General features: G+C 52.8%; 3 protein-coding genes across 12 annotated transcripts; 2 read left to right on the forward strand and 1 right to left on the reverse strand.

The window, feature by feature from the left end:
- Positions 1–1,253: 1,253 nt before the first annotated feature.
- Positions 1,254–8,139, forward strand: CD27 (CD27 molecule). Of its 6 annotated transcripts, none has more exons than XM_055566072.1 (6): positions 1,254–2,330; positions 2,495–2,626; positions 5,209–5,361; positions 5,553–5,642; positions 6,280–6,405; positions 6,630–8,139. In XM_055566072.1, the coding sequence occupies exons 1-6, from the start codon at positions 2,195–2,197 to the stop codon at positions 6,758–6,760; spliced, it is 768 nt and encodes a 255-aa protein (XP_055422047.1). In that variant the 5' UTR covers positions 1,254–2,194; the 3' UTR covers positions 6,761–8,139. The 6 variants fall into 6 exon arrangements, with proteins under 6 accessions (XP_055422047.1, XP_055422048.1, XP_055422049.1 ...); XM_055566073.1 differs by having other exon boundaries at positions 6,280–6,393; positions 6,630–8,137; XM_055566075.1 differs by lacking the exon at positions 1,254–2,330 and adding an exon at positions 3,780–4,910 and having other exon boundaries at positions 2,511–2,626; positions 6,630–8,135.
- A 1,406-nt stretch (positions 8,140–9,545) lies between these two features.
- On the forward strand, positions 9,546–16,187 carry TAPBPL (TAP binding protein like). 3 transcript variants are annotated; one of them, XM_055568951.1, is made up of 7 exons: positions 9,546–10,062; positions 10,612–10,830; positions 10,981–11,253; positions 12,423–12,761; positions 13,979–14,281; positions 15,795–15,884; positions 16,050–16,187. In XM_055568951.1, exons 1-7 carry the CDS (start codon positions 10,002–10,004, stop codon positions 16,091–16,093), a joined length of 1,329 nt encoding a protein of 442 aa, XP_055424926.1. In that variant the 5' UTR covers positions 9,546–10,001; the 3' UTR covers positions 16,094–16,187. The 3 variants fall into 3 exon arrangements, with proteins under 3 accessions (XP_055424926.1, XP_055424932.1, XP_055424937.1); XM_055568957.1 differs by having other exon boundaries at positions 10,615–10,830; XM_055568962.1 differs by lacking the exons at positions 15,795–15,884; positions 16,050–16,187 and adding an exon at positions 14,738–14,973.
- Positions 16,188–16,235: 48 nt separating this feature from the next.
- On the reverse strand, positions 16,236–24,108 carry VAMP1 (vesicle associated membrane protein 1). Of its 3 annotated transcripts, none has more exons than XM_055568982.1 (5): positions 23,930–24,108; positions 20,772–20,898; positions 20,427–20,585; positions 19,636–19,687; positions 16,236–16,357 (listed from the first exon to the last, which is right to left on the reverse strand). In XM_055568982.1, coding segments are annotated over exons 1-5 (462 nt in total). In that variant the 5' UTR covers positions 23,932–24,108. The 3 variants fall into 3 exon arrangements, with proteins under 3 accessions (XP_055424957.1, XP_055424950.1, XP_055424966.1); XM_055568975.1 differs by lacking the exon at positions 16,236–16,357 and adding an exon at positions 17,125–17,700; XM_055568991.1 differs by lacking the exon at positions 16,236–16,357 and adding an exon at positions 17,562–19,238 and having other exon boundaries at positions 23,930–24,101.
- Between the last annotated feature and the right edge of the window lie 1,579 nt (positions 24,109–25,687).

Genomic DNA, 25,687 nt, shown 5'->3' on the forward strand with positions numbered 1-25,687 from the left:
GTTCTCCATCCCTACATCTCTCTCTGAGGCTGCCTTAAGGTTTAAGACCAACACGGGGGCTTCCATGGTGGCTCAGTGGTAAGGAATCCGCCTGCCAAGGCAGAAGACCAGGGTTCAATCCCAGGCCCGGGAAGATCCCACATGCTGGGAAGCAGCTAAGCCCGGGCATTACAACTACTGAAGCCTCAATGGCCCAGAATCCGTGCTCCGCAACGGGAGAAACCCTCTCAATGAGAAACCCTTGCCCCCCAATTAGAGAGCGGCCCCCTCTCGCCACAACCAGAGAAAAGCCAGAGCAACAATGAAAACCCAGCACAGCCAAAAATAAATAACAAACAAATAAATATTAAAAAAAAAAAAAAAAAAGACCAACGGGGAAGGGAATTCCCTAGTAGTCCAGTAGTTAGGGGGCTTCCCAGGTGGCACAAGTGGTAAAGAACAGTAAGATATGCGGGTTCGACCCCTGGGTCAGGAGGATCCCCTGGAGGAGAGCATGGCAACCCACTCCAGTATCCTTGCCTGGAGAATCCCCGTAGACAGAGGAGCCTGGCCGGCTACAGTCCACTTGACATAACTGAAGAGTTGGATATGACTGAAGCAATTAGCAGGCACGCCAGTGGTTAGGACTCCTTATTTTCAGTGCTGAGGCCCCAGGTTTCAATCCCTGATCTCAGAACTAAGATCTGGCAAGCCATGCAGGAAAAAAAAAAACACCAACAGTGAAGATACAGACCATAATCTGGGAATGCAGGTACTGGTGGCAGCAGAATCTCAGATCCCCAGGGCTCTCTGAGCGGGGGGAATTCAGGCACTTGGTTGGATATAGCCAACGGGATGGTTTTGCACAAGCAACTCTTCAGATCACACCCCTGTGTGGCTTCCCACTCGAGAGGACCCTCCTGAAGAGTAGAGGAGGTTGGGGAAAGGCAGGAGGATGGAAAAAATGAAGAGAAAGGAAACCGAAGAGTGAGACAGAGAACAGATCTGACAGAGGAGCCCACAGGGGTGTGAGGTTTCATGAGCAGAATGGAAACAATGCAAAGACCCTGAGTGAAAAAAATAGCCTGGAGAAACAAGGCTATGACCAATGCGCTCCTGGGACTCAAAGAGAGGAAAGTTCCACTGTTTCTGACATCCCCAAATCAGTCTTCCCAGGAGAGCCACAGATACAGGGGAAACAGGGAACAGCCTTTAATCCCAAGTGCCCTAAGCTGGGCGAGCAGACACTCAGGTGCTCCAGGACCCAGGGCAAACACAGCCGGTGGTGGGAGGAGAGGATGCAGATGGTAGAAGGGGTGGGAGGCCTGGCAGGAAGGTTAAGTGACCATGCGTGAGCTCCTGGCACACAGCCCAACAGGGCCCAGACACAGGTTCAAGCCTCTTGTGTGCAATTCTGAACAATCCCAAAGCAAACTCTTTTGGCTGTAAAACCAGACGTCAGTTGACGCGAGGCTGGTTATAGTCGTTATTCACCCACCGAAACAGTGGATAGTCTGGGGACAGGAACACTGTGCTGGGTGGTGAGCGATGCCCCAGCCCCGTGAATTTGTTGTATGGGGCTGGTTTCTTCCCCAAATCTGAAAAATTCTGAGCGTTATCTGACCTCCCTGCCCCCCAAGAGTTTCAGAGGACAGCGTGCACACCTGTACTCAGTTCTGGTTTCCCTTCTCTATAAACTGATGACATCTGTGTAGGAAGAGACGTGGGGGAGGCGTGGGGACACGCAGCTTTGAACAGGGGGGCAAAGGTGGGCATTTCTGTGTACAGATGTGTGAATACGGGAAGCAGATCCCTGTGAACATCCAACACCTGGTAACAGTGGCAAGCAGAGACGATTCAATTTGGAAGAGAGACAGAGACCACGAGAGGCTGGGCATCGGGGCATCTTCGAAGACAGCAGGTCTTCTGACAGAGCCGGCCCCACACCCAGCACCCAGCACCCAGCACAGGAAAGGGGGAGGGGTGGCAGTGACTGCCTGAGCGAAAAACAGCTACGAGAGAGAGCTTCAACTGCATCAAAGGTCAGCCTGCCACTAACTCGGGACTAATCCGAGAAGACCTGCCCTGGAGGTGCTAAGAAGAGACATCAGCACCCAGCTGGGAAGGTGCCAGCTGCCCCCCACCCTGCCGCCCCGCCCTGAGGCCCGCAGTCAGCAGCTGGGGTGCAGGAAGAGCTCCCCCCAGGGCAGGAGTCATGGCCCGGCTACCTCCCTGCTGGCTGTGGGTTCTGGGGACCCTGGCGGGGCTCTCGGCAACCCCAGGCCCCAAGAGTTGTCCGGAGAAGCAATACCGGGCTCAGGGAGGATGGTGTTGTCAGATGTGTGAACCAGGTAAGAGGGGGCCTTTCCAGGGGCCAGCTGCTTGGGGAGAGACAGGACCAGGCCTGGGACCGGAGGGAAGCAGGGAGGAATGCTGCAGAGGCCAAGAGGCAGCCCCTTGGAGAGGGCAGGGGAGTGGTTTTCCTGGGGCCTTGACCCTGGCACTCTGCTCACAGGAACGTTTCTGGTGAAGGACTGCGAGCAGCACGGAGAGGCAGCTCAATGCAATCCGTGTACACCGGGGGTCTCCTTCATGCCGGACCACCACAGCCGGCCCCACTGTGAGAGCTGCCGGCACTGTAACTCTGGTGAGGTGGGCCAGCGTTTGGGGGAGCAGGGCGGAGAGCTGGTGTGGAGAAGCAAGAAGGTTGGGGCAGGGGGAGTCTGAGCTTCTGTGGCTTCAGTGGAGCCCATGGTGGGAACTGGGGTGCCCTGGGCAAGGCGTGTTGATGTACAGGGAGCGCTGTGAAGAAGTGGTTCAGGGCAGGGGTGAGCAGAGTTTGACGGACTGATGAGGAGGGGTCTATGACTACGATCGATGCAAAACAGGAAGCGGCTCGGGGACCCTAGATTTCAGATGAGCAACTCACCCCCCGTTCCTACCCCCTCCCCAACTGATGAATTGGTGGTGTTCTCAGAGGGCACATTTGTTCTGGAACTTGGAATACATCTTCCTAAGGACGTGACAATACAAGCTAGTGAACCACAACCTTTTTTTTTTCCCCCTCCAAAAGCCAGTGTAGGAAAGAGAATGTGTATGTGGCTTGACTTTTATTTTGTGATTTCATCTTTTTTACAATTAAGAAATGAAATAGCAGCTGCGTTGTGAACACTGTCATGCTTTCCATTTTAGCTAGAATTTTTGAAATGACGTATGTGCCAGTGTACATAGATCGGGAGCTTGAAAGTGGTTCCTTTGAACAGATATTCTCCAGCAGGATACACTTGCGGGCTATTTAACTCAAGTACGATATTACTTGCCTGTAAATGCATTGAGTCCAGTTAGCTTTTTCAATACTGTATTCTTTAAAATAAATACAAGGTTTTGCCACTGCAAAACATTCAAGTGGCAACATCTGTAACACATAAGAGGTATTCCTCAGTCTACTTACAAATAGGACTGTACATGGGTGTGTTTCTCTTCCGGGCCAAAACCCCCAGCAATATTGGGTTTTTGGTTTTTTTAGCCAAAGCCCCCCAACTCACTCTGCAGGCCCCACTGGAAGGCCTCTTCCCAGTACTGAGCCAGTCCAGCCCCCTTCACTACTCTCCGGCCCAGTGCAACCCACGATCTTCCTCTGTGAGGTTCAGCCCATAGAGCCCCAAAGCACCCAGGCAGGACTGGCTGCAGGACTCAAGGGCACTGGACAGAAGTTGACTGGGTTGGGTCCTCTTGAACCTCAGTATTTCCATCTGTAAGATGGACGAGCGCCTGCAATCAGCATGGGATTCTGTGCACAGGTTATACACGGCGAAGAGAACTCCCAGGCTCCTGAAGGCTCCACTGAAAACAGCGGCACTTCACTGGCTTTTGACCAATCCCAGACCCCTTTCTTTAACCCTTCCCATCCCTTTTGGCAGGTACCCTCCTGGATCTCCTTCACCTTTCGTACCCTTTCCCACGTTTACCACCACCGTCCCCCCTTCCCCATCAATGCTCTCCCCTTGCAGATCCTTATCCCGGCTGGATCACAATTCCTAGTAAGCCACAAGGAAAGCAAGTTCTAGTAGTGACTACAAGTCAGAATTCAGAAAGGAGATGCCACAGGGGCATAAAGATGAGAAGGAATAAGGATAAGAAGAAATTCACACCCTTTCCTGACCAAAGGCATGTGCTAAGGAAATTGTCAGGGTTGATGGAATTCTTCAGCATCCTCAGACGTCCCTTTCTGTAGCCCTCTCTCGCCTATGAGGGCTGCTTTCCCTAGGTTCCCATGAGTGCACTGCCCTAAGCAATGGCCCCCAGAGACTCCCACTCAGGCCTGGCCCACATCCAGGCTCCACCTTCCCCAGAATCACCCTTCTCTTCTTGCCCCCAACCACCTGGGAGCCCAGCCCACGCAGTGCCCTTCCTACCCTCCTGCCCCAGGATCACTGATTGGCAGCCACTCAGCACCTGACCTCTACACTCGACTACAATCTCTATTTTAAAGGCAAAGGATGTCAGTACAGGTGAAAAACCTATCCGAGATCACAGCAGTTCCCAGTTGGTAACAATTAACTACCCAAATGCCCATTAACAGTAGAGGGATGGCTAGGTGTAGCCACACCATGGAAAACTATGCGACAGTGAGAATGAATGATTTGCAGTCACACTCAACACTGTGGATCAGTCTCACTAAGAGCTGAGTAAAAGCAGGCACAGACGAGCACAGGCACAGGGTTCCTTCCATGTACAGAGTTCAGAAACTGGCAAGACCAGCTCGTGGTGTTAAGAGGTCCGGAAGTCAGTGGCTATTCTTGGTGGGAAGGATGTTAGCGACTAGAACCGCACGAGACTGGTCATCTTGTTTCTTAATCTGGTGCTCGTTACACCTGAGTCTGATTTGTCCCAGTTCTCATATGAGATGTTTGTGACCTGTATACCTCTCGGTAAGTATACTTCAGTAAGGAGTTACAAAAGCATCGGTGAGCGAGAGGGAAAATGATGCAAGCTGTTTCAACTTCTGAACCATGAAGCTTCTAGAAGGTTCGAGGTATTCTTGAATAACAATAACACTACTGGCAAAGACACTGGGTGACGGTGGAGGAGGGGCAGGCCTGGGTGGAATGGGGCAGGGAGGCAGGGATGGGAAGGGTAGCACATCCCTAGAGGTGGGCCTGGGATGGGGCTGGAGAGGGGATTAAGCCAGTGGACCCTGTGTGTTCCCTCCTCCTCCTCCGTCACCAGGTCTTCTCATTCGAAACTGCACCCTCACGGCTAACTCAGAGTGTGCCTGCCCCGAGGGCCAGCAATGCAGGGACAAGGACTGTATGGAGTGTGATGGTCCAGCCCAGGCCCAAGGCCCACACCCTCAAACCTCCCACTTACCTTATGCTGAAGGTAAAATCCAGGAAACCCATGGTCTGATCACACCCCAACCAGCATCCCCTCTCCTATACCTAGCCCCACATAAGCTGTCTCCTGTCACCCCGTGTCCACCTTCCCATCTCCCCCAGGGCCTCTCAGGCCTTCAGTCTTGCCTTGTGCCCTCCGGGGCCCGTGGCTGCTACCCAACTCGTCTGCTTTTCCAGAGATCCCAGAGGCCAGGACAGATCGGCACACTCAAACTCTGGCCAACTCCAGGTGGCTGCCGGCCCCAACCCTCTCAACCCACTGGTCACGTGAGTTTTCTCCCTACTCCCCACCCCAAGAGAGGAGGAGAATGCATGCAGGAGGGTTCACAAGGGAAATGGAAAGTTGCTCAGTCCCATCCAACTCTTTGTGGCCCCATGAACTGTAGCCCACCAGGCTCCTCTGTCCACGGAATTCTCCAGGCAAGAATACTGGAGTGGGGAGCCGTTCCTTTCTCCAGGGGATCTTCCCAACCCAGGGATCAAACCCAGGTCTCCCACACTGCAGACAGATTCTTTATCATCTGAGCCCGCAGGGAAGCCCCCCAAAGGGAAGCCAGCCACAAAGCTCCTAGGAGCAGGGGTAAGAAGAGGAAGAAAAGACTTCCCTGGAAGTTGAGTGGTAAAGAATCCTCACTTCCAATACAGGGGACTTGGGCCCGATCCCTAGTGGGGGAACTAAAATTCCACATGCCACGGAGCAACAAAGACCCAACATAGCCAAAAATAAATAAAAAGAAGAAACAGAAACAGAGTCCAGAGATTAGGAAAGGACATGGTCCAATGGTGGGGGTAGGGGAAGAAGGCGGGGAAGGGGAGAGAAGCGGGCAGGAGGGCTTGGCTGAGGGGAATCAAGGGCTAGGCCCTCCCCCAAGCCCCCTTGTGACCCCTGCCCACCCCATCACAGCCCAAAGGTCCCTGTGCAGCGCGAACTGCATCCGCATCTTTGTGCTCCTCTCTGGAATGTTTCTTGCTTTCACCATAGTCGGAGCCCTGTTCCTCCATCAACAAAGAAAATTAAGTAAGAGATTAAGTAAGAGACAAAATACAGGTCCTGCACCCCACCCCACCCCACCATCTTGGCTTTGCCACCCAATCTGGAACCTCTGGGCCTCTCTAGCTCCATCTTTACCAGCCTGTCGCCTCTCTTCCCCTCTGCTATACAGGGGCCCTCCTGACAGCCCGCTTTCATTCACCCCTTCTCCCTTCACCCCTCCTCTACCACGGGCCAACAACTCCTCTGATTCTCCTCTGCAGATGCAGGAGAAAGTCCAGTGGCACCCGCTGAGCCTTGTCCTTGTCCTTACACCTGTCCCAGCGAGGAAGAGGGCAGTGCCATCCCCATTCAGGAGGATTACCGAAAACCAGAGCCTACTTCCTACTTCTGAGCCAGTGCTCCTCAGAGAAGGCCACCACTGCAATCAAGTCCTAGCCTCCACCTCACCCCACTGGCCATCCAAGGAGATCAAGAGAGGGCACCTCGAATTTCAGCACCACCCTCTCATCGGGACCCTTTCCTGTGTGCAGACTTGAGAAACTGTCGTTGCTCAGTCGCTAAGTCATGTCCAATTCTTTGTGACCCCACCGACTGCAGCACACCAGGCTCTCCTGTCCTTCACTATCTCCTGGAGTTTGCTCAATTCATGTCCATTGAGTTGGTGATGCTATCTAACCATCTCATCCTCTGTCACCCCCTTCTCCTCCTACCCTCAATCTTTACCAGCATCAGGATCTTTTCCAGTGAGTCGCCTCTTCACATCAAGAGGCCAAAGTATTGGAGCTTCAGCATCAGTCCTTCCAATGAATATTCAGGGTTGATTTCCTTTAGGACTGACTGGTTTGATCTCCTTGCTGTCCAAGGGACTCTCAAGAGTCTTCTCTAGCATCACAATTCAAAAGCATCAATTCTTCAGTGCTCAACCTTCTTTATAGTCCAACTCTCAAAACCGTACATGACTACTGGAAAAACCATAGCTCTGACAATACAGAACTTTGTTGACAAAGTGATGTCTCTGCTTTTTAATACGATGTCTAGATTTGTCACTGTTTGCTGTTGTCCCTAATGGCTCAGACGGTAAAGAGTCTGCCTGCAACGTGAGAGACTCGGGTTTGATCGCTGGGTCAGGAAGATCCCCTGGAGAAGGGAATGGCAACCCACTCCCGTATTCTTGCCTGGAGAATTCCATGGACAGAGGAGCCTGGTGAGGTACAGTCCATGGGGTCACAAACAGTGGGACACAACAGAGTGACTAACACTTTCACAATTTCACTTTCACTTTTCTTCCAAGAAGCAAGCATCTTTTAATTTCATGGCTGCAGTCACTGTTCACAAAGATTTTGGAGCCCAAGAAAATAAAATCTGCTACTGTTTCCATTTTTTCCCCCATCTATTTGCCATGAAGAGATAGGACCAGATGCCATGATCTTTGTTTTTTGAATGCTGAGTTTTAAGCCAGCTTTTTCACTCTCTTTTGTTACCTTCATCAAGAGACTCTTTAGTTCCTCTTCATTTTCTGCCATTAGGGTGTTATCATGTGCATATCTGAGGTTGTTGATATTTCTCCTGGCGATCTTGATTCCAGCTTGTGATTCATCCAGCCTGGCACTTCACATGATGTACTCTGCATAGAAGTTAAATAAGCAGGGTGACAATATACAGCCTTGATGTACTCCTTTCCCAACTTTGAACCAGCCCATTGTTCTATGTTCAGTTCCAACTGCTGCTGTTGTCTAACTTCCTGACCTGCATACATATTTCTCAGGAGACAGGTAAGGCATTCCATCTCTTTAAGAATTTTCCACAGTTTGTTGTAATCCACAAAGTCAAAGGCTTTAGCATAGTCAATGAAGCAGAAGTAGATGCTTTTCTGGAATTCCCTTGCTTTTTTTCTATGATCCAACAGATGTTGGCAATTTGTTATTTGGTTCCTCTGCCTTTTCTAAATCCAGCTTATATATCTGGAAGTTCTTGGTTCACACACTGCTGAAACCTTGCTTGAAGGATTTTGAGCATTGCCTTGCTAGCATGTGAAATGAGTACAATTGTACAGTAGTGTGAGCATTCTTTGGCATTGTCTTTCTTTGAGACTGGAGTTAAACTGACATTTTCTAGTCCTGTGGCCATTGCTAAGTTTTTAAAATCTGGCATATTGAGTGCAGCACTTTAACAGCATCATCTTTTTAGGCTTTTAAACTGCTCAGCTGGAGTTCCATCGCCTCCCCCCTAGTTTTTGCTCATACTAATGCTTACTAAGGCCCACTTGACTTCACACTCCAGGATGTCTGGCTCTGGGTGAGTGACCACATCATTGTGGTTATCCAGGTCCTTAAGACCTTTTCAGTACAGTTCTTTTGTGTATTCTTGCCACCTCTTCGTAATCGCTTCTGCTTCTGTTTGTTAGGTCCTTGCCATTTCTGTCCTTTATTGTGCCCATCTTTGCATGAAATGTTCCCTTTTTATCTCCAATTTTCTTGAACAGATCTCTAGTCTTTCCCATTCTATAGTTTTCCTCTATTTTTTCCGCATTGTTCACTTAAGGCTTTCTTATCTCTCCTTGCTATTCTCTGGAACTCTGCATTCAAGAGGGACAAGTCGTGGGTCCAGACAGGGTAGGTCAGCTGCAGCCCTGAGCTGCAAGAGGGCTGGGGCTCCAGGCAGAAAGCATTCCGCCTTCGTAAGGCCCACGTGCTGTATCTTTGGTCCAGCTGCTGCTGCTGCTGCTAAGGCGCTTCAGTCGTGTCCAACTCTGTGCGACCCCAAAGATAGAAGCCCACCATATGCCCCCGTCCCTGGGATTCTCCAGGCAAGAACACTGGAGTGGGTTGCCATTTCCTTCTCCAGTGCATGAAAGTGGAAAGTGAAAGGGAAGTCGCTCAGTCGTGTCCGACTCTTCGCGACCCCATGGACTGCAGCCTACCAGGCTCCTCTGTCCATGGAATTTTCCAGGCAAGAGTACTGGAGTGGGGTGCCATTGCAGAAACCTGGCGAAATAAAGCTACAAAACACAGCGTGCATAGCTCTCCTGTTCGGAACTCAGGCTCCCAACACAGGCCACGCCCACTTCCCGCGCAGACCCGCCCAACCTGCGAGCGGACCCGCCCACCCTGCGCTCAGGCCACGCCCGCCCCACGATCTGAGGGCGGAGCTTTCTTCGGCGCAGAAGCGCTGGGGCCCCCGGGGGTGGTGGCGGGGCTGGCAGGTGAAGGGAAGTGGGAGAAGGTCCCAGCTGCTGGGGAGCCTTCGTCTGTCATCAGTCCCTTCCTTCCTCCAACCTGCCTCCGTTCCCGTACTCTGTCTACACTTTCTTGGGGCTGATCAGAAACAAAAGGGCAAAGGGGCGCACGCAGCAGAGTCAGGTCCTGAAATCACCAGGGGATTTCTTTTGCGGGCGAGAAGGTGAAAAGGAAGAATAGTGACCAGACTCTGGCTCCAGCGGCTTCAGCCAGCGGCTAAGGCAGCCGTGATAACACTTTCTTAAAGTGAAAGCGAAAGCCAAGTAGACGGAGAAGACTGACGGCGCCACGCGGCCGACCAGGCAGGGGTGTTTGAAGCCCCTTCTCCAGCCGACCCCTGGCCAGCGGGGGGACTGAAGTAGGGCGGCGGGGGAGGAGGGCCCGAGAGCAGCCCCCATGGGCGCCGAGGGGTGGTGCCTACTGCTCTGCTTGGCTTTCTCCGGGGCGGCAAACGTCGGTGAGTCGGGTGGACAGGCTGGTAGGGTGCGTTGGGCTCAAGAAGCATCAGGTAGTCACCCTCACCGAGGTCCTAGAGAGAGTAAGGGGCCGGGGATGGCTTCCAAGCGCCCTCTAAGCCCAACAGGTGGAAGGTTCCGCGGCTAGTAACGGTGAGAACCAATTTTGCTCGGGAGGGAGGCTGAGAACTCCGTGGAAAGGGCCAAACCAAGGAACTAGGGGCCTTCTCGGTTACACCGCAAAAGCAACAGACCCTGGGGACTAACTGGGAAGTTGAGACGCTGTTAACGTCCAACAACCAGGCTCGTCTTCTCTCCCAATGCAGCTTTGCTCATTCATTTCCTTTTGCTGAGAATTCCTTTGACGGAAGAGAGAGCTTTTCATGGATTGTTGGAAATAAGAGTTTCATAAATCTGGTTCAGGGTAAAACAGGAGAGGAGCTAGGGATCAAGAAGATTAACCCTTGATGACTTGGTAGTTTCGGGCAGGGAGTAAATATAGGAGTAACTTTCTGGGCAAGAGGGTGCTCACACCAGCCTGTTCCCTGCAGCAGAAAGGCAATGGCAGGCAGTGGACGTGGTCCTGGACTGCTTCCTGATGGAAGAAGGTGGGCACCATGGAGGGTTCGCCAGCAGTGAGAACATGGTGAAGGCCGTGCTGGTGCTGAGGCAGGTACCAGTGCCAGACGATGGCTCCCTGGAAGGCCTCACGGATTTCCAAGTGGATACACTGACCAAGGACAACTCACTCATTGCTTTCGAGGCCTCAGGTACAAGCCCTCCACCCTGTGCCCCAGTCCTTCTGGGCTCCCTCCAGTTCCTGAGTCTGGTTCCCAAGTAGGCTCGCCCACACCGGCTTCCCATCAGCCCAGGTATTCTCTACCCAACTCCATATCTGTGCTGCCCTCTTCTCTCCACAGTGAACCTGGTACAGATTCCCCAGGCCGAGGCCCTGCTCCACGCCGACTGCAGCGGGAAGGAGGTGACCTGTGAGATTTCCCGCTATTTCCTCCAGGCCAGGCCAGAGGCCACCGTGGAGATGGCAACCTGGTTCATCACCAACGTGCAGGTGTCTGGAGGAGGACCAGGTGTCTCCATGGTGATGAAGACTCTTGAGGATGCTGAGAATGAGGCTGTCTTGCACCCCACGCTGAAACTGCCCCTGAGCCCCCAGGGGACTGTGCGGACTGCAGGTGAGAAAACGAAAAGCAGCAGAAAGTTTTGATTTTTTTTTAAAGGGGCAGAGATGGGGAATAGTAGGAGAAGGTAGGGGACAAGACCATCTCCATGCACATTGGTCATCTCAGGGGGTTCCCTAGGCCTCAGTCTGTTCTTCCCAAAGACCCCAAAGGGGGATGATTTTCACCTGGTCGGGTGACCTGAGGACATAAGACATGTGATGCTCTAATCCACTTGTGCTGTCCACAGCTGCCTTAGTGAGCTGAGTATTAGCTTCTGCAGGGAGCAGCTAGCCTGATCTAGTGCTTCAAGATAAGAGTGGAACACAGGCCCACAGAATTTGTTCATTATCTTTCTCTTTTAATTTATTTATTTGGCTGTGCCAGGTCTTAGTTGCAGCATGTAGGATCTAGTTCCCCAACCAGGGATCGAACCCAGACCCCCTGCATTGGGAATGTGGAGTCTTACCCACTGGACCACCAGGGAAGTCCCCCTGGATGTTTCTGAATCCCGGCTGCTATCTTGTAGATGTCCCACCACTTGGATTTGTCTTTTTTTTCATTAGACTGAAGTTCAGCATGTTTGGATCAGATTTCATCACTGTGTGCTTTTTTAAACTCTGACTTCTTTAGTCTTCTCGTCAGCCTTGCCCTAAGCACATGAACATGGCAACACTGAGTGGCTTGCCCTAGGTCACAGAGCCAGTAAGTGGAAGAACCAGGCTTCCAAAAGCTTTGCTGGCTGCTCCAGGAGTTCCTTTCTACCTGAGGGTCCACAGTAACCCATACTTTCGCATGTGTAATTTGTCTGGTCCGTAACTTTCATCAGATTGTGCAGGGGGTACAATCCAAAATGGTGAAGAGTACCATGTGTGCATGGTGTCTCTCAACACGCCCCAGGCGTGCTACAGCTCAGGGGTCAGGTGGCCTCAAGGAGGGAGCAGCCCACAATCACCCCTCTTTCTCCCCGGTGGCTCAGATGGTAAAGAACCCACCTGCAACGCAGGAGACCAGGGTTTGATCCCTGGGTCAGGAAGATCCCCCGGAAAAGGGAATGGCAACCTACTCCAGTATTCTTGCCTGGAGAATCCCATGGACAGAGGAGTCTGGCAGGCTCATAGTCCATGGGGTTGCAAAGAGTCAGACACGACTGAGTGATTAACACTTTTCACTTTCTCCCACAGTGGAGTTCCAGGTGACCACACAGACGCCATCCCTGAATTTCCTGCTGGGGTCCACAGCCTCCCTACACTGTGGTTACTCCGTGGCACCTGGCTTGGACGTTACCAGCGTGGAGTGGCGGCTGCAGCATAAGGGCAGTGGCCAGCTGGTATACCACTGGACCACAGGGCAGGGGCAGGCCAAGCGGGAGGGTGCTACCCTGGAGCCTGAGCAGCTGCTCACAGCTGGAGATGCCTCCCTCACGCTACCCAGCCTCACTCTACAGGATGAGGGGGCCTACATCTGTCAGATCACCACCTCCCTGTTCCAAGCTCAACAGGTCATCCAGCTCTACATCCAAGGTGAGGCCAGGGTCAGTGACCCTGCAGAGAGGAAAAGGAATATGCCTATGAGAGTGTTTTCCAGAATGGGATCAAACACAAGGGCACTTTGCTGAGAGGCAGACTGCAGTCCCAGAACCTGAGTGCCTTCTCTGTCCTAGAAGCACGGATGGCATCAGATGGAGCTTCCCATCAGGCTCTCAGAGAATTCCATTCAGTTTCCCATCAGGCTCTCAGAGAATTCCATTCAGTTTCCCATCAGGCTCTAGGATAATTCCACTGAGAAGTGTCCCGGCCAAGACCCTGCTGCCCCGCCCCAGCGGGCTATCTCCAGTCACCCCAGTCCTTCTGGACCACGTTCTAAGGAGGAGCAGAAGCAAACCAGGGAGGGGCTGTGGGGGCGGTCCTGGCGGGAAGAATTGTTTTTATTTATTTTTTTAATTTTGTTTCTTTTATTTATTATTGATGGCTGTGCTGGGTCCCTGGACTTCCCTCTAGTTGCCCTCCACAGGTCTGTCTTCGTGGTGGCTTCTCTTGTTGCAGAGCCCAGGCTCCAGGGCATGCGAGTCCAGTAGTAGCAGCTTGTGGGCTCAGAAGTTGTGGTTCCCAGGCTCTAGAGCACAAGCTCACTAGTTGTGGCTCGTGGGCTTAGTTGCTTCGTGGCACAGGGGATCTTTCCAGACGAGAAATCGAGCCCATGTCTCCTGCATTGGCAGGTGGATTCTTTACCACTGACCCACCAGAGAGGGTCCCTGCCCCGCACCGGGAGGACTGTTTCAAAGCTTCCCTTGTAGCTCAGCTGGTAAAGAATCCACCTTCAACACAAGAGCCCCCAGCTCGATTCCTGGGTCGGGAAGATCTGCTAGAGAAGGGATAGGCTACTCACTCCAATATTCTGGCCTGGAGAATTCCATGGACTGTATAGTCCATGGAGTTGCAAAGAGTCGGACACGACTGAGCGACTTTCTTACGTCACCTTACACGAGTGTTTAAAATCACTGGCTGATGGTGATGTTAAGGAGCAAGCCAACCTCTAGTTGGTTTTGCTGTTGTTTTTCAGTGACCTGTGGGAATCATGCCCCTTTATGTCCTGCCTCCAGGATGTACCCCGCACCTCACTGAGTAGAAACCCTCCTCCCCCACAACCTGCTATCATGCTCAGCAGGAGGAGAAGGCTCCAGGCTCCTCTGCTGTCCTGGTGATCCCTGTGGGATTTGATCGCTCCTCCTTTCTTCCAGCTTCCCCCAAAGTACGACTGAGCTTGCTGAACGCAGCCCCGCCAGCCACCCTCATCTGCAATGTTGCTGGCTACTACCCACTGGATGTGTCTGTGACCTGGACCCGGGAGGAGCAGGGTGGCTCCCCAGCCCCTGTCTCTGGCGCCTCCCTCTCCAGCCTCCGGCAGAGCCCAGCTGGCACCTACAGCATCTCCTCCTCCCTGACGGCGGAGCCTGGCTCTGCGGGAGCCACTTACACCTGCCAGGTCACCCACGTCTCCCTGGAGGAACCCGTGGGGGTCCACGCCTGGGTTGCCCCACCAGGTATGGGAGTGCCCTCCTTTCCCCACCTCCACACCTGGGCTCAGGGCTCCTGCCCTCTGGCCTAGTTCTGCTTCCCATGGTCTCAGCTGCTGCTTTCCCAAGGTGGGGGCCTTCAGAGGTCCGACCACATGTTCCCCGAATCTTTTATTACCCCCTGGGTCCTGGGGTACCAGGCACTGCTGAGAGCTGGAGACCAGGGCTGAGCAGTTCCTCATCCTGCCCTCGAGGAGCTGGAGGGACAGACTAGGCCATCAGGGCAGATGACCCACCCGGGGGGTATGGGGAGGGCCTGCGAGGCTCAGATGGCCAGGAACACCGGGACAGAAGGAACGCATGTGTGACAGCCTCATTATAGAATAACCTGAAAGAACCGGGGGAGTCGCACAGCTAGGGGCAAGGGTGTGGGGGGAAGGGGGCTGTGGTCACGAAGCTTGAGCGGTGTTTGTATTTATTCAGGACTGAGCCAGCACTGCACTGAGCACTCAGACGTGGGCCAGCACACATTCTCACACCTCCCATTTTAGAGATGAGTAACGGACTACAGCCCAGAGGGTCGCAAAGAGTCGGACACAACTGAAGCGACATAGCGCAGACGCAACGGCACTTACAGATGTCCAGTCAAGGTTGTCTGCCTAGAAAATGGTAAAACGGAAAATGTGAACAATAGGTCGCCTGATTTCTCTACAGCTTTAACCCCCCTGCTGCTATTGGTGGGCAAATAACAGGCCTCCAGCTGAACTTTATCCTGAGGCCACAGAATGTCATCAAAAGGTCTTTTTTGTTTTTAATGTTTGGGGGATATTGAAAAGTTTATTTTTTGAACATTGATACTTTTATTTTTTAACTAGAGGAAAATTGCTTTACAATGTTGCATGGAAAAGTCTTATGCAATGCAGAGTTTGCAACTTGAAATGCATTACTTGGTGGCTTGAAAGGCCATAAGCTTCCCTGAAGTTTATGGTATTTTGCCTCAGCTTACATCACTCCCCAGTTATTTACAAAATTGCAGTTTAACTGTCAGCAGCTTTGTTCAGTTGTTCAGCCCTGTCCGACTCTTTTGCGACCCCACAGAGTACAGCACGCCAGGCTTCCCTGTCCATCACCAACTCCCGGAGCTTGCTCAAACTCAATGTCCATTGAGTCGGTGATGCCATCCAACCATCTCATCCTCGGTTGCCCCCTTCTCCTCCTGCCCTCAATCTTTCCCAGCATCAGGGTCAACTGCTAATCTAAACTAAATCTCTCTTGTAAGACAGTTTGGAAAACTATTGTCACAAAGTGGGAAGAGGTGGAGGATTGTGTGTGGAGTAACAGGCGGACAACCACCCCTAGCAGGTCCCAGCACCCCATATGCCTGGTCCCTGGGTGAGGGCAGAGGAGCAGCTGATTGGAGCTCCTCGGCCAGAGACATACACACACACACAGAGCGCGCTCTGTGCTTCCTGCATGCACATGCTGTGGGCGAGGGTTCAGGATGATTCTTGCCACTGATTTCCCTCCACGCCTCTGTCAGTTGCAGAGCAGAAGTCAGCCCTGGGAGTCCTTCTGGCCAGCATCCTCTTCGTCCTGACCTTGCTGTTCCTGGGGCTGCAGAGACGCCAAGGTAAGAAAGTGCCTGGACACCATGGATTCTATCCCTGACCGCCCTCACTTAGAGATCAGATGCTCTGAACACCGCCACGCCCAGACCAGGAATAAAGCCAGCCCAATCCTGGCTCTTGGGGTTACCCCACTGACAGCAACCTCGTTCCCTCCTGTTTCCTCCTAGCTACCTCACCAAGGTCTCCCAAAACCTCAAGGCACTCTGGGTAGCCGCTCTCCTGCCTTAAATATAAGAGATTCACATTCTCCCAGAAGGACTCTGAGCTGAGTCCCAGACTCCAAAAGGCCCCAAGAAAGCTAAAAAGAAGGCATGGATCACTGACTCTGGATTTCTACAGGCCCCTGCCCTCCTTCATTGCACGCCCTGGGCCAATATACCAAGGGAAAGAGCGTGGAGAGGTGGCAGGGTGGCAGGACGGCAGAGGTCTGGGTGGAGCTTGAGACCTGAGCCAGCTTGGAGGTGGAGGCGTGGGGCTGGAAAAGATGCCAGAAAAAAAAAATTCAGAAAGGAGCAGTGGGACAGGGTGGGAATTGGACGAACACACAGTCACTGAACTATGTGCAAATAAAAGCGCCAAGTGTCCTCAGAAGCAAAGCTTCTCCACTTGTCTGTCTTTCCCCACTCGGGGCCCCGCCTCCCAGCCTTGCTACTCTACCAGCCAAGTGTCCGAGATGTGAAACAGAGACCCTCAGAGGTGGCCCCCAGGGCCCCGTCTCAGCTGCTCTGTGTAACCCTGAGCTGTGGTTAAGTTCCTGCCCCTTTGGATGGCTGCTGGACATTTTAGGACTCTACATGCCCCTCACCCCCTCAGCTGCAGGGGAGAGATTGCTCCTTTTAGTCATTTCTAAAACGGGTCTGGTCAGTGCACTGGACTTGACAGCAGACGGCTGTGCATGAGGGTCGTGGGGAGCAGAGCGCCTGGCCCAGGACCTAGGGGGAGATGGCGGCAGCTGTCTGAGAAGACCTGCAGGTGTCTGTCGGTGAGACGCCACTCAGCTTCCTGCCACGGGTTCCTGTCACTCACACCTGGAAGAGCCACCGGGTGGCATCAGGCATGAAGGCTGAGAGCGGAGACCACTTCCCCTGCCAACACCCAGACCTTTCATCTCGAGGGTGATGGCACACATCAGCCATCCTTCCAGCCCAAAGCACCATGGGAAGGGAACCAAAGAGAAACACCACCCTCCGCCCCGCCGAGGTCACTCCAGCCCGAACAACAGCCGACTCGCTTTAGTGGTAGGAAGCTGTATTTTTTGGCCTTTGTTCAGGATACAGGAAATTGGTGAATACATGCCTTTGGTGGAAGTACATCTGTTATTATTCCATACATGGAGGAGAGTGGGGTTAGGAAAAAAGACAGAGAGGTGATGACAGACACACAGCGGAGACCCCACACCGTCTCATGGCAAACCGAGGAGGGGCTGTGGGGCCTCAGCTTCACGTAGCCGCCGAGCCCCGGGCTCAGTTGCATATGTGCTTATGCACACGGGTGTGGGGTGCGGGGGTGAGGACAGCGAAGACACAAAAGAGGGGACAGGCGGGGTGAGAAAGAGCGTAGAAGGCCTGCGTCCCCAGAAGCACTGAGCCAACTACCTCTGGGACAGACGGGGCAGAACCCAGAAGTGATTTCCTGTGATGGGGCGGCCCAGGAGGGCGGGTTTGCTCCAGGCTTGGGACACATCGAGGCCAGTGGTGGTTCTTCTCCGGCGGTGACCCCCTGCATCAGGCAAGGGGAGCCCAGGGGAGAGTGGAGGCCTTCGAGGGGGGCCGTGAGGAGGGCACATTGACTGCCTTCGTCCAGCTGTTCTGTCCCACCCTGGGGCAGGACGAGGGGAAGGGGGGTCGGGGCGGAGGGAGAGGCAGGAGGGTTGTGCGTTGTGAAATGCTACTGCATGGAGGGCCAGCCAGCCCAGCCTGGCCCCCTGCCGCCTCCCGCTGGCTGGACGGGAGGCATGAGGGGACCGGGTGGGCCCTCCGCCCCTCACACCTGGTCTGGCCCACTGATGCCCTTTCCTGAGCCCAGCCCCAGCCCCTGAGCAGGCCGAGCAACCCCGTCCTCGGGTCCCACTGTCTGTGCCACAAACCACACAGAGAATTAGGGAGCGGAGGAAGCAGCGCGGAGTCCAGGTGCACAGGGTGCTCTGGGATGGGAACGAACTGCGGCAAGAACAGAGGCCACTCTGGGTGGGGAGGCCCCGAGGCGGCACAGGACCCACAAGCAGGCCTGTCTGTTGACATCCACCTCAACCCCGGGGCTGGGTCGCTGCGGGCACTGGGCTCCTTCAGCACTCAGAGCACGGCCGGGCCCCCCCTGTCTTTAGCAAGTTCACTGGGGGAGTATAGGGGGGTAAGGACTCCCCAAGGGTCCAGGGCTCCTCACCTCCAGCCCCTCATCCTCCTCCATCAACAGGAAGGAGCAACAGGAACCTCAGAACGAGAGGGTGAGAAGTGACTCCCTCCAGGCTTGTTATTTTTCGGGTTAGGCCCTGGACTTGCTGTGTCTCTATAACCCACAGGCATCCTCTCTTTATCTATGCCAGTAAAATTCAGTGAGTCTCAAACTCTGGCTAAATGAAATTATTTGACACCCTCATGAACAACACAGAATGGTGTAGAAAACATGGACGAGCGCCCCATCCAGATATGAGCTGGCGGGACTGCTTCTAGGATGGGAATGGGAGTCCTGGCATTTTTTCGCTATGAATATGTGTCCTCCAGGTCGCTGGAGGACAAAGTAAAAGGTGGTAAGATCCCTGAAGACAGAAAATCTTAAGACTAACGGATGGGACATCCCTCTGCAAAACAGGCTTGACTTTCTTAAGGCATCCTGCACCAGGCCCAGGCTGGACTGCAGACCCGGTCCAGGCTCCCCTGCAAGGCCTGGCCCAGGAGAAGGACTCCAGGTGAGGGACATTCTCCCAGCTGTCCCCAGCCACCTCCTGCCAGCGGCCTGGCCTGGCTTTTCCTGGCAACACCACAAACACAAGCCTCTTCTCCTCCCCCTAGTCCTGGCCCCTTCTTGGGTAGGTCACCTCAGCTCCGCCCCTTCCTAGGCCCTCTGCCTCCAACCCTTTGGGGGAACTTGAGAGAGCATGAGAGGGGAGGAAGGAGATGCCCGCTGTCATTTACCAGGCAGTTACCTCAAGACTGCACCATGAGCAGCATTTCCGGTGTCGCGGGACCAAGTGCAAATGAAAGCAACAAAGGAGGAGGAGTGGGCGATGGCAAAGCGGGGCTGGGATGGAGGAAGGCGGATGGGGGAGTGCCGGGAGAAACGGAGGGAGAGAGGGACATGAGTTCAGACGGCCGGGGAGAACAGGGACGGGGTGGCACGTTCTCAAGCAAAAAAGTAGACTGGACACAGGAATCGGGAGGTCCCAGATGGCAAAGAGAGAGACGGGAGACAAGAGGGCACATGACATCAGGTTACTAGGCACCAGGGGTGGCCGCAGGTGTCCCACCCCCACGGGCACCCTCCACCCATGCCTGTGACAAAAGAGCACAGCCCTACCTCCTCAGAACAGGAGGAACCACGGTCCCCCACAGTCCTGCAGAGGGAAGGCATATCCATCCAGGAAGCCCCTCCTGCCCTCCCGCACCCAATGATGACCCTCCCCGCCGCCCTGGCAGCGATCTGATCTCCGTACCTCAGTCAGAGCAGCCCCACTCCCCAGGCAGGCAGGCAGGGCTGGGAGGAGACTCCGGGACCTTCCCACCTCTTCACCCCACCAGCAACCTCAGCGATACTTACTTACAATAACTACCACGATGATGGCGCAGATGGCTCCCAGCATGATCATCATCTGGGGGAACATAGACAAAGAGTGAGCCCTTGGGTTTGGGGAAGGAGGGAAGGAGCCCCGGGCTGGGGACACAGGAGCAGCACTGCCCCAGTCCTGGGGAACAGTGGAAGAAGCCACACAGCCCCCAGGATAGCTGGAAGCCTTCCAACCCCACCCTGTGCACCACCCCACTCCCCCATCAGACAGTAACCCCTCCACCACAGCTGGAGCTTCTCGAAAACGTCAGAGCATCTGCAGCCTTCTCCTTTTCCCCTCTTCCTGTAGCCTGGAGGCTTTCAAAGGAACACCAGAGGAGATGCAAACTTTGAACCTTTAGTCATCTGGTTCATTGTTCATCATAAAGTGTTCAGCTCATTCCCCAAGAGCTGCAGGTGTTTAAATATGTATCTACCCCAGCCATTGTGTTGACATTGGTGTGTCTTTGGAAGGGACAGGTAAGAATGTTTGCAGGGGTCCTCCGGGAAAAAGCAGCTTGACTAATCCCTCCAAACTCCTCAAGGTCTCCAGGGCCCCCAGCGAGTGGTTCTGAGTGCTCTAGCGTACCCTGGTGGCTAGCTTGGGTAATGCAGCTTAAGAAGGCGGCGATCCAGATTTCCTCCCAGATTTCCTCCCAAGAGAGGCGCCAGCAGAGGATGTGGAACCATTCCACATTCCACAGAGAATGTAGAACCTAAGGGTTTTCCTGCCTCCTGTGCGTTGAGACCCAGGAAAATAACAGGGAGGGGACAGGAACACTCACCTTGCAGTTTTTCCACCAGTACTTCCTCTTTAGCTTGGCAGCGCTGCTCTCAAATTGTGATGCACCCGCCTGCAGAGCGTCGGCTCGGTCATCCAGCTCTGACAGCTTCTGGTCCCTCTCCAGGACCTTGTCCACGTTTACACGTATGATGTCCACCACCTGAGCAGGGCATGGGAACACAGAGCAGCTAAGCTCCCCCAGAGCTGGGGAGAGCACCCAGAGGCTGCCCTGCCTAACTCTACATGGTGCCCTGCCTCCCAGAGCCGTTAGCTGCCCCTCTACATAAAGAGAAGTTTCCAGACTCCCATGATTTGGAAACCCTTGGAGAAAAAGCTATCCACCTACCTCCTCCACTTGTGCCTGGGTCTGCTGTAGTCGTCTGTTACTGGTCATATTAGGAGGAGGGCCAGGGGGACCCCCACCTGGGGCAGCCCCTTCTGCCCCTTCAGTGGGTGGCTGAGCTGGAGCAGACCTTTGGAGAGAAGGGCACAGAGTGCATGAGGCAAGAAAGGAATCCCGTGCATTCTCGCCCCGCAGCACCAAGGTGGTGGCAATAATAAGGTTATTCGCAAACAGCAGGGGTCTAGCTCCTTGGCAATGCCAAGTGGGGAGATACGATACAGAGACACAAGGCAAAAAAACAAAAGATCTTGCAACTGATGGGGCCCAGCGACACCCTGGGTGGAGGGTGGCGTCAAGAGCTCTCATCTGGGCTGTCCTCTGACCCAAACTCAAACGCATACTCTGGCACAATGGCTACAGGGACAAATGGGCAAGCCGTATCCTGATTGTCATTTCTCTGCCTCCCAGAAGTCAACCTGGAAAACTCCAATCCAGGTTAGGAGAATTATATGCAAAAAAACTAAACCTTCAGGACAAGCTTTGGAGAAGGAAATGGCAACCCACTCCAGTAGCCTTGCCTGGAAAATTCCATGGACAGAGGAGCCTGGTGGGCTACAGTCCATGGGGTCGCAAAGAGTCAGATATGACTGAGTGACTGAGCAAGCACTCAGGACAAGCGTACAGATTAACAGCTTTTTTTTTTTTTTTTTGCAAAGGCTGAATATGAAAATAAAAGCCAAGTGGACAGACTCTGCTGAAGGGGAGTCAGTTATTGGTATATTTCACGTAGTGATTATAGTGTGTCGTGGCCACTGTAGGACGACTTGGAGAATCACCAAAGGCCTCTGTAGTTGGAGTGAGTCAGAACTGTTTGCTTGCTTCATTTTTTGGCAGAGAAGGTTGGGGGCTCACTTAGATAGAAGCGGGGCCCAAACCAATTGTGTTAATTGTGAGACTGTTCCAAGAGCCTAGGCAGGAAACAAAAATACTGGACACAGTCCTCAGTGTATAGGCATCAGGGACATTCTGTCCCTTCTTTTTCTAGATTTGGCATCAAGTCTAGGAGACTCTCTTAGTTCTTATGTCCCAAAGAGAAATCTTGGTTTACACTGAATATATACAGAGACCATTCTCTTTCTCCCTTAGCCTTAGGGTGGGGGAATAATCTAGCATGAAAAAAGTGTTAGTCGCTCAGTTGTGTCCAACTCTTTGCAACCCCATGGATTGTAGCCCTCCAGGCTTCTCTCTCCATGGGATTTCCCAGGCAAGAATACTGGAATGGGTTGCCAGTCCTTTCTCCAGGGAATCTTCCCAAATCAGGTATCGAACCCAGGTCTCCTGCATTGCAGGCAGATTCTTTACCATCTGAGCCACCAAGGAAGCCCCATCAAGCATGGAGTCCTCCAAATAAATCCCCCTCCATGTCTCCCAACACGTGGAAGCTAAATTCATGCCCTAAAGAATTTTCAGAAGTCTAACCTAAGGCTGAGCTATTCTCTGCCAAGGAAGAACTCGCAGGTAGGAGAGAAATTGCTCAAATTTGATGGAGAAGAGAAATTATAAGAACTCCTCAAACAGAAGCAGAATCTCACAAAGCACACCTCATCAGAGCAGTCCAATAGTAAATGTACTACAGATGAAACATCACAAAGTCACCAAAAAGGAAAAGCCTTGACTATTCACAGTAGAACTAATACCCAGAAGTTCCTCCTCTCTATGTAAATTTCAGTCTGAGACAGAGAATAACCCCTCAGAAAGGCTATTCTAGCAGATGACACCTGACTCATCCCAGTTAAAAGAATTGTTTTCTCATTTCCCTTTAAGGCACAAAAGAGGCAAAGTAAAGATACGGAGCTCTGGAAGCCACTAGACTCCTCTGCTACTACTGAGCTAAGCAATCTAATTCTCTGATGAAAGTGGAAAATTCAATGAGTAGGAAGCAGCCAGTGTTTGGTCTTGGAAGCAGTCCAGGCTGGTGGCACCAATGACAAGACTAAGGTCAGAGACCTCGTGACACCCTTCTAGTCACCATGCTTTCCTCACCTCCTTCCTTCATCCCACATGGATGCTACTGGGAACCAGTCAGCGGAGAAGGCTCCCCCTGCCCAAAATGAAAACACAGAGCATCCTAGGGCTTGGCCAAAACACGTAAACTACCATATACAGTTAAAATTGTAGAAATCAAATACAAATAGTTAGAAAGCTTTGGAAGGGACCATTTCACTTACTACTTGTTGGGAGTTGGGAACACGCAGGAGTAACATATCCAAGGCTAGTTATAAGCCTTATATAACATAAGTACATCTTTCCCCTTTTTTTTTGTCACCAAGAGAAGCAACATGAATACGTCTTGGACCAGGCCAGGACTCTGGGCAAGAACAGGAAGTTCTTCCACTTGTCTAGCTATAGTTCTCCCTTAGGATCTTGAGACAGGGATGACCATGACCAGATGACTAAATTGATTATTAGAGACTAAACCTAATGTGTTAAGGGAAGGTGGAGGTGCGGGAGTGGTCCTCAGCTCTATTTCTCTTCCAAATACTTGGCTAAGACTCACTGACAGGAAAACACCTCCTCTATGGGTGGCCTTGGGATGAAGGGCTGCTCGGAATTGCCTACCACTGCCCCTGGAGTCCTTGTGAGCTGCTCACCAGAGAACTGGCAGACAAGTTTCTGAAGCTTTGCTCACTACCAAGAGGGGGCTGCTCATTGCGATCGGGTTGAGGGGTGTACACAAGTGCAGACGCTGCAGAGCAACCCAAGCAGCTAACTGGCAGGTGCACGCATGACTGTCCTTCCAGAAGCCCTAAGTACCGCCTTGATCAGTGACAAGAAAGAGCCTGGAGCCCCTCTCGGGTGCCTCCACGCCCCACCTTCGCCGGAGACCCGACTGAGGAGTCCCGCAGGCGAGAGGAGAGGGGGCAGTGAATGTGGGACCCCCGCGCCCCGGCCGCGCCCGTGCGGTGCCGGCTGCGGCTGGTGCAGGAATGGGGTGCTGTCTCCCCTCCCGGGGGGGTGGCCCGGCCCGGGGGCGGTGCGCGGCGGTGGTTCCCCGCGCCGCCGCAGCTGCTGCAATGCGCCATTTTCGGTCCCGCAGAGTCCGGCGCTGGGGTGAGAGTTGGCAACGAGGTGTCGCGCCCCCCACATCAGAGTCAACTCACATGTCACCGAGAGAAGAATGAGAGGACCGTTTCCTCTCTGGAGTCTGCGGCTAGACACCCGATCGGGAAACGCTGCGGTGAAGCCGCCCGCACCTCCGAGCTCCGCCTCTGGCTGCCCACCGGAGCTCTAACTGCGGTGGAACTTACTGCAGTTGCCGCTCCGGCCCCAGTCTTTATCAGTGCTGGCCACGCCCCCCAGATCAAGCTGACAACCCTGCAGCCCAATCCATGCCCAGGACGGGCGCTAGTCCCCGAAGCGAAGGCCGGACAAGGCCTAGAGTGCCCGCCCCTGAAAATTGGCCAATCACAGCTCTCTTCTCATTCTAACTCTGGAAAGGCGCTGCACCGGGAAGATCTGACCAATACAACTCTGGCTTGCTTATCTGTCTAACTAAGCGAAGGGGTTGGGTGGAACTCGGCGCCAACCCTCTGGAAAGGCGGCTCCAGTAGTTTGAATTGGACCTTTTTTTGGTGCCTCCCAGCCAATCGCTGAGCAGTTCCTCGCGTCTGGGCCCGCCCATGGCCCCTCTCCAGCCAATCACGCAGCTTTCTCCAACAGCAATGGGCGGGCCCCCGGCTCTCCCAAACCAGGACTCCCGAGCCCTGGGAGCTGCCGGTGTTCGGCGATCTAGGCAGGGCCCAGGTACCCGCACCCTGCCGATCTCCACCTCATCTCCCTGCCTTTGACAGACAGCTCTGAGGAGGCTGAATCCATCAAGGCAGAGCCGCAGGCTCCCGGGGCCAAAGTAAATATCAGAGCTCCTGTCATCCGATCTACACAACCAACAAGCCCCTCACGCAACGTAAATTTGACTCCCCCTTCCCTCTGCGCCTCCTATCCATCCCAGGTAGTTTACCACGTCGACTCAGTTACCCAAACCAGAGACCTGGAAACTATCTTAGATTTCCTTCCCGTTCATTTTCACCTGTCCTCTAACAATTCACCAAGTTCCCCTTCCTAGTATTTGAAGTATTCTCTTCCCTCGTCTCCCTGTCCCACTTCAGATTATTATCTCATACCTGGATGCCATCAGTTGTAAAACTATTACTTTATGTCCCGATGAGTAAAAAGGTAACAAATAAACTGTGACATAATGCTTTCTTATCACTTCGAATTTTTATTTTATATTTATTGAAAGTGTAGGTTTCTATAGGTATAGGTTTTTATCATACTTCATTCCCATGGAAAAACATAAAAAGGAAAACAGAAACGAGTAACACAGTAACAGTGTTCCTGAAATCTCACAGACAGCAAATTTTATGATTCATTTTTTTTTACTCAGATGTGCATGATTTCCACACAATGCAGTCCTCTGTGCATGCCATCAAGGGCTTTGGTGATGCAGCATTTCTTAAAGGAATGTTCCTTTTCTGTCTCTGGAATTTTCTTCCAAGCCTCAGACACCTATTTGGCAAATTTTGATTCTTATGAGCCAGTATGACAAATACAGTATGACTGTTCTGGCTAATAATTATAGTCAAACATCCCAATTTATATGTTCAAATGAAAAAAAAAGTGCCAAGTGCCCTCATAAAATTAATGAAATATAATATCTTCCTGTTTCATCTTGCCCCTCAGTTATAAACATCCTCTAAGAAACCACAAGGGTGATCTACCCAAATGTCACAACCCTACTTAAAAACTTTAAACAATTAGAAACATAATGCATTGATCATATGTGTTTATCCCATCCCCCTTCTGAAACTACATCGAAATGAGAATTTGTAAAAATTGAAAACAAATTATAAACCCTTCAA

Source organism: Bubalus kerabau, chromosome 1 (assembly GCF_029407905.1).
Source record: "Bubalus kerabau isolate K-KA32 ecotype Philippines breed swamp buffalo chromosome 1, PCC_UOA_SB_1v2, whole genome shotgun sequence".
NCBI lineage: Eukaryota > Metazoa > Chordata > Mammalia > Artiodactyla > Bovidae > Bubalus > Bubalus kerabau.